General features: G+C 41.9%; 1 protein-coding gene across 2 annotated transcripts; it reads left to right on the forward strand.

Moving 5' to 3' along the window:
• The first annotated feature begins 213 nt into the window (after positions 1-213).
• Positions 214-7,720, forward strand: LOC119317530. Of its 2 annotated transcripts, XM_037591999.1 has the most exons (18): positions 223-690; positions 1,299-1,357; positions 1,466-1,597; positions 1,690-1,830; positions 2,304-2,360; positions 2,554-2,648; positions 3,236-3,368; positions 4,005-4,184; positions 4,399-4,592; positions 4,770-4,836; positions 5,155-5,288; positions 5,502-5,568; positions 5,869-5,931; positions 6,012-6,244; positions 6,340-6,469; positions 6,556-6,648; positions 6,755-6,958; positions 7,050-7,720. In XM_037591999.1, the coding sequence occupies exons 1-18, from the start codon at positions 330-332 to the stop codon at positions 7,326-7,328; spliced, it is 2,622 nt and encodes an 873-aa protein (XP_037447896.1). In that variant the 5' UTR covers positions 223-329; the 3' UTR covers positions 7,329-7,720. The 2 variants fall into 2 exon arrangements, 1 of the variants encoding a protein (XP_037447896.1); XR_005153662.1 differs by lacking the exons at positions 6,755-6,958; positions 7,050-7,720 and having other exon boundaries at positions 214-690; positions 6,393-6,469; positions 6,556-6,595.
• The last annotated feature ends 98 nt before the right edge of the window (positions 7,721-7,818 follow it).

Consider the following 7,818-nt stretch of genomic DNA (forward strand, 5'->3'; position numbering starts at 1 on the left):
AAGAAAACTGTAAGGCCTTGTTCGGTTAATTCTCATTCCTCCCAAGGATTGGAGGAGATTTGGAAGAATTTTGGCTTGTACGGGATTTAACCCCCTTCAAATCAGCACAACAGGAGGAGCTAGAGGGGACAGGCGGAGTGAGAAACGCCGTTCCGTCCCAGCCACAGCCACCCACACAAACCCAACACGCCTCGGCGTCCTCACCCGGTCACCCCCTCCCCACCACTCGTCGCCACTCACGCGCCGTGCGTGCCAGAATGAGATAGAAACTCCCCGCCCGCGCACGGCCGGAGAGCACCCCCGCAACCGCAGCGGCCCGCCCGACTCGCATGACGCCGTCGCCGGCGTCCACGTCAGCCCCCGACGCCGGCATGCTCGGCCGCCGCCTCGTGCTGCTCCCGGCGAGCGCCGCGGCGTCGTTGGCGCGCGGGGAGCGGAGGAGGGCGCGGCTCCGGCTGGGGTGCGTGCTCGAGCACGTGGCCCCGCGGCTCGCGCTGGCCTCGGCCGCGCTCGTAGGGGCCGGGGAGGTGATCGCCGCGGCGGCCGTCGCGGGGGGAAGCGGCGGCGCGGTTCACGGCGCCGTGGCATCCACTATCGCGCAACTGGCGGTCTCGGCCGTGGCGATCGCGTCAGGGGCGTGCCTGTCGACCAAGGTCGACTTCCTCTGGCCTCGCATCGAGCAGCTGCCTGGTAGATACCCTCTCTCTGCGTAGCATGTACGGAGTAATTTATTCAATTGTGAATCACTATGCTTCCATTCCATATGTGCAACTAGCTAATAAGCTCTGTTGATCGCGTTCTAGACCATCTAAATCATTGCGTCTTAGCTTTATATATACAGTTTGTCTAATTCACATCTAGATGTTTTTTAAGGATGTCACATCTAACCTCCCACAAGTATATAATGCATCAACAAGAAACAAAAAAGACTAGGACAAAAAAAATAGACCACAAACAGAGTGAAAATCAGCTTAGATGTGACATAACTATGTCACATCTAGATGTGTCCTAGGCAGACCCATATATATATATATTTGAAGTAATTTATTCGCATGCTTGAATTGTTGGAAGTAGCAGTTAAGTGATGTATGCACCGCAGAGCATTTTACACCTCATAGTGTACTCTTGTAGTAGTATGACATAACAAATCAGTAATAGGTTTGTTTCTTACTGCTTAGTTAACACTGTTGCCGCAATAAGCCAGTAACATTCCTATGACCGCAGGCCCTGCACCCATTTGAGTAAGATATGCATCCGTTCTTTTGCCTACCTTACACTTTTATTCTGTATACGTGCAGATACTCTTGTATTTGAAGGAGTGGAGGTGACAGGATATCAAATATTTGAGGATCCAAAGGTGTTAAAACATTAGAGACATTCTTAACAAAAATTGTCATATATATGTATTCACCTGAACTTTGACATTTTTACTCCTTTATTTGACATCCTCAATCCCGTGATACAGGTGCAGAAAGCAATTGTATTTGCAAGTACAGCTCACATTGGGCAATTTAGGAGAACAGGAGACCCATATGTTACACACTGCATACATACGGGGAAAATCTTAGCTGCCTTGGTCCCATCCACTGGAGAAAGAGTATGGCTGCGCTGCCCTTCTGTTTCTATAGGTTTTAGTTGATGAATGCTCTCCTTCTTTCATCTCTAATCCCATGGTTGCATCTCATGTAGGCAATCAATACCGTTGTTGCTGGTATTCTTCATGATGTTATTGATGATACAGCTGAGAACCTGAAGAGCGTAGCAGAGCAATTTGGGGATGATGTTGCAAGCTTGGTATCTGGTGTATCAAAACTGAGCTACATAAATCAGGTTATTCATTTGTTAGTAAAGCATTCTATATAAGCATTTCTCTGCTAGTGCTAGCATTGATTCATAAGTGCTATCTCACTACCATACAATATTGGGATGCAAATCATGATGGTGAAGACATGATTGATATAGTAAATGTGCTTATTATTGCATGATGCACGCTGTATTACTAAAATTGTTGTTAATGAATTCAGTATACGGTGACATTCCTACCAGTTTTAAGTTCCATCTCAGTCCTTTTTTCTCCTGATGCTGAGTTATTTTAAATTTTCAGTCTACTTGCTTCAGATGTCTCAATACACCATATGCATGCCAATTTGCTCTGTCCTTGTTGCATAATGCAGTTCATCCCTTCCTATTGTTATTTTGAAAGATCATAATCACTGCATTGTGTAACACTTTCTGTCGTCTGTACTTTCTTTCTCTTCAACATGTTTTTGCCATTGTCCATGACTATGAGCTTTACATTACAGCTACTGCGCAGGCATCGGCAAAAAAACACTGGTGGAAGCACTCTTACTTCTGAAGAAGTATGTTCCATTCCTTATTAAGCTACTCTTAGAGATTGTTAATGCTTAATGTCCACTCTCTTTTCCTATGATTTTTCTTATTAATGAAAATTAGTTCCAAACAGTGCATTGGTATATTTGTAATTTGCCATAAAAACATATGATGCTGCTCCCAAAAAACTCAGGAATTTATGATTGTCCTGTTGTCAGCCAGGCAAACAACCTGCGTGCTATGCTATTGGGGATGGTTGATGATCCTCGTGTGGTGCTTATCAAGCTGGCAGACCGCTTGCACAATATGCGAACAATGTAAGTTATTTAGGCTTCTCCTTACTATGTAGCTTGCTGTACACGTAAAACCTGCCGTTTAATCTGAAGTATTTAGTATCTTCAATTGTAATACTCCCTCTGATCCATATTAGTTGTCACTGCTTTAGTACAACTTTAGTACAAAGTTGTACTAAAGCAGCGACGATTAATATGGATCGGAGGGAGTACCGATTTTTCTGGCTTGTCACATGACAATATCCTTGACAATACCTCCATGATATGTTTTTTGTGAGCTTCTAATGATTCTCATCAGCAATTTCTGTTTCACCTTACCATAAAGACCAACTGCTAGAGTCAGTGATGCAAAATGAACCGGCCTTAACTATCTTGTTTGTCTTGTTCCCATCTGGAACTTACTGTGTATTTCCCCTTCAAACCAGCAGTGGTACTTGTTTCGAATCATTTATGTCCATCAGCATCGTAACACACTCCTTTAGTTGCCTTATTGCCAGCACCTCAGCATTCTCTATATGTATTGAAATGCTCCTACTTTTAACTTAAGTATGCTTTCAAATAGCTATTGGATTATGTAAATGGTTGTGTGCTTACTAAGATCAGCATTTCAGCTATGCTCTTCCCATTCCAAAAGCTGAGGCTGTTGCTCAAGAGACATTAGCTGTCTGGTGCTCACTTGCTTCTCGATTGGGAGTCTGGGCTTTGAAAGCTGAGCTAGAAGACTTATGCTTTGCTGTCCTTCAGGTTTTTATTCTATTAAGCATATGGGTTGCCTCCGAAATGTTACTTTTGTTCATCTGTAATATTACCCAGTGTGATACGTCTTTTGGCTTTACTTGGTTCTGGATACATACCACGTGGGCTTTATGTTGTGTATTTGTTGTTATGCTCTCTTCAAATTTCAAGAGATACTTTGTTCATCTCATGGTTAATAGCCATTATATTGTCGTAACTTTGAGTGTTTGACGCAAGATTTGTTTGCATGCCACACCACTTGATGGGTCCCTCAAACATGTTGATTTGATGCTTAGGAGCCATTTTATAATGCATGATTGTGATAAACTAGATCTCTTTCACTGTTGGACCAAAATGCTTAAAATATGTTTAGGCAGACCAATTAGTAATATTTTGTGCATTTGAAAGGGCCAAAGAGACCATATTCCATTTAGTTCTGTCACTGGGCATATGCTGTTTTTTTTTGGGATGAAAGCATAGGCTGTTATTTTGACCTATTCATCGAGTTACTCATGTCTTGATCTTGCATCTGCAATGAGGTTATCATGGTACCTCTTGTTTAGTACCATTATAGTTTGTAATGCCTTATTTTATTCCGTGCATCATTATTTTTAAATGTTTCTTATCTCCTTCAAATTCTCGCAGCCCCAAGTTTTCATGAAAATACGATCTGAACTTACTTCGATGTGGAATTCTACCAGCAAGGATAAAAGCATGAGAAGGTCATCAATTAGAAGTGATTTGCTTGCCTCCACGAAGGAAGTGCACGCGACTTCCACCCATGATTTACTTAGTTCGAGCGACCAAGAACAATCAAATATGGAGGTGCGTTAGTAAATGAATATGTTCACTAGCAACATATACTAAACAATCAGATTGACTAACATCGATATGTCATGCAACTTTCACTTATATTGCCTCCCGTACCTCGCTTCCCTCATCAGCATATGTATGATTGAACACAATAAATTCTTTATCATTCTCCTCAAACTGGTATGCTTGATAGCTTATCTTATTATAAATCCTTCCTTCACTGCAGGATTTATTGCAAGCTGTATTGCCATTTGACCTCTTTTTGGATCGGAGAAGGCGCTCTGACTTCCTTAATAATCTCCAAAGTAATTCTGAAGCATCCATACGAAAGCCTAAAATTGTTGATGACGCTGCTATTGCATTAACATCTTTAGCAGCTTGTGAGGAAGAACTTCAGCAGGAATTGCTTATAACAACGTCGTAAGTTCACAACCTAGTGATCTTAGGGATGCCCAACTTCACATCTAATTATCTAAATCTGCAGTTCACAACCTAGTGATCTTAGGGATGCCCAACTTCACATCTAATTATCTAAATCTGCATGCCCACTAGTAGCATTGAGGTTCTCATTCTTGAATTACACTACATCTTTTGCAGGTATATACCTGGGATGGAAGTTAGGCTGTCAAGTAGACTCAAAAGCTTGTATAGCATCTACTGTAAGGTACCATTAGTCAATTGTTTGACTACATACAAATAGTATTATTCGTGTTGTTAAGTACTCCCTCCGTCCCAAAATTCTTGTCTTAGATTTGTCTAGATACAGATGTATCTAATACTAAAACGTGACTTGATACATCCGTATCTAGACAAATCTAAGACAAGAATTTTGGGACGGAGGGAGTACATGTGTAACCAATGCATTATGATCATAAATTTGAGAATGTATGTTGGAGTTGTCAGCCTTACTGAAAGAATTTTCTTATGGCGCGTACTTCTGCATGTTGGATTTGTTAGTTACTGACACATTTTGTATCAACAGATGAAAAGGAAACGTGTAGGCATTAGACAAGTATACGATGCTCGTGCGTTGAGGGTGATTGTTGGAGACAAAAATGGTGCATTGCATGGACCTGCAGTCAGGAGTTGCTACAGCATCCTTGATATAGTACACAGGTTTCCTGTGAATTTAATTATTTATGTGGAGCTACCCATGTCTAGAAGGTCTAGATATGCTGGAGTTGCTACTTGACCAAATAAATGCTTCATTTGATGTATCGGTGTAGCATCATCATATTTCCGTGTAACTTGGCCTTTTTATCATTATGGATGTTCTTTGTGGCTAGTTTAAGTTCATATTTTAATTGTCTGCTTTATCTGCATGTGCAGGTTATGGACTCCAATCGATGGGGAGTTTGATGACTATATTATCAACCCTAAGGGCAGCGGTTACCAAGTAAGCATCATCTCTCACCAAATAAAACATCATTATGCATTGCCAGGTGGTACTCTCAGCCACTTGTAGCCAGTATTAATGCGGAAGTATGAATTAATCCAAAAATTCGAGTGTGCTTAGTTTTGCTTGGGAACTGCTAATCACCCAAGCTAGTAATGGTATTATGCTGTCCATACCATGAACTAGCTTAGAGTTGAACCCTGACCTGCTTGTCGAATCAATTACTAGACTGCCTTGTTTACTGACTCCTTCCATCCCCTATTTGCACTTCAATTTTCTGGTGGCTATTTTCTGTTCTAGTCACTCCATACAGCAGTTCAGGCATCCGATAGCTCACCGCTGGAGGTCCAAATTAGGACCCAGGTAGATAAAGTTTCTTCTTATTTTGTTTGAATAGATGCTTAACAGTTCGTCCTGATCCTGTTGGAGGTTGTTGTCCACAGCGAATGCATGAGTATGCAGAGTATGGACTGGCTGCGCATTGGTTGTACAAGGAGAGCAGTGTTAACACGGGAAGTGGCATGGGTAACAAGATAAAACAAAGTACGTCGTATGCATCAAGTTCTTCAGAAGATGAAATAACAGACGGGGTGCCCTCAAAGTATATTTCTATGAAAGTGGGGCATCCGGTCCTCAGAATTGATGGTAATCACTTACTGGCAGCTGTCATTGTCAGGTATAGCTTCAACTTCAGTTATGAACATACTTTGTTGTTTATTTTGTAGCATTGTTATTGCAGTTGATTTCTGATTTGTGTAAGTCAAATTGCAGCATAGAAAAAGGGGCTAAAGAATTGCTTGTTGCTGTACGTTTTACCCTTGAAGCTTCTGAAGATGTAGCTGAGCGGCGATCTTCCTTTCAGTTGAAGCGTTGGGAGGCTTATGCTAGGCTTCATAAGAAGGTATATCTGATGATGACAATTTTTTGTTTATGGATTCTGCATGTGAGAAGGCATTTATTTCTATCTCACACTCATACTTATTTCAGGTAACTGAGAAATGGTGGTGTGCACCAGGACATGGTGACTGGTCAACAAACCTGGAGAAGTACACACTATGCCGGGATGGTATATACCATAAGGTTTGCATGGCTGAAACATTACTACTTCGTATCAATTTGTTTCTAGTACTACATTGTTGTTCATATGGTTGATTGATATCCTGTACACCTTTAATGTCTTTTGTAGCAAGACCAATTTGGGAGACTTTTGCCGACATTTATTCAAATAATTGATTTGACGGAAGAGGAAGAGGAGGAGTACTGGATGGTTGTATCTGCAGTATTTGAAGGCAAAGAAACCTCCACCCTGACATCTGAATCGAGCAACGGTGATAGATCAACTTCCGACCTTCCAATCTCTACTCCCTTGAGTGATCCCATCAACAACAAGGTCAACATGTTGCTGCCATTTCTGCCATTTACTTTGTTTAGTGAAAGGAAACCTCGAATCTCACTGCTTATATTCACTATATTTGTCATAGGTCCATTTGCTCAGGACAATGCTTCAATGGGAGGAGCAAGTACGCCGTCGAGCATCGGTAGCGGAGAGAAGTCTCGGCTCGTTGACCGATCCAATTCTTCGTGAGGTGGCCATCATCTGCTGGCCGTATGGGAAGATAATGAGGATGAGTACTGGCAGCACAGCTGCTGACGCCGGTAGAAGAATGGGTGTGGATGGGAAGCTGCTTTGGGTGAATGGCCAACTTGTGCTGCCTCAAACCGAGCTCAAGGATGGAGATATAGTGGAAGTGAGGACGTAGTAGTTCTCAGGGTAATTGATCAGATTGGCTCATTGATACATACAGGGGATGCAAAATGCAAAAGAATGATAGACGTAGCCAAAACCTCGGAAGTGTACAGTCCATCTGTGGAAATGGAAAATAATCGAAGGAAGCAGGCAGGGAGTAACAAGGTGTTGTATTCTGTACATATGCGACCAGGTACCAACTGTACGTGTCCTTGTTCACAGTAGTGGTGTACTAATTTCTCAGCATGTAAAAAAACATGTACTTGCGTGTACTATGTACAATGACTAATCGAGTTCTCTTAGCAGTGTTTGTAATTCTGTACATACTTGTTCTGGATCACTTGTACTTCTCTGGTGTTGAACACGGAACTGCCAAACTGGATATGACATGCTCGTTTCGGCTCTCGTAGTCGTCGCTAGGTAGTCTATGAATCTGGATGTAATTTTTATTATTTCTAATGTTTGTTGTACTGTCATGATTTGAAGATAAATATATCAGAAGT

Source organism: Triticum dicoccoides, chromosome 6A (assembly GCF_002162155.2).
Source record: "Triticum dicoccoides isolate Atlit2015 ecotype Zavitan chromosome 6A, WEW_v2.0, whole genome shotgun sequence".
NCBI classification, from domain to species: Eukaryota; Viridiplantae; Streptophyta; class Magnoliopsida; order Poales; family Poaceae; genus Triticum; species Triticum dicoccoides.

Coding starts and splice junctions, on each gene's coding strand:
- LOC119317530 (XM_037591999.1), top strand. CDS start 330: ATGACGCCGTCGCCGGCGTCCACGTCAGCCCCCGACGCCGGCATGCTC. Junction 4,837..5,154: donor TGTATAGCATCTACTGTAAG/GTACCATTAGTC, acceptor TTGTATCAACAG/ATGAAAAGGAAACGTGTAGG. Junction 6,959..7,049: donor GTGATCCCATCAACAACAAG/GTCAACATGTTG, acceptor TATTTGTCATAG/GTCCATTTGCTCAGGACAAT.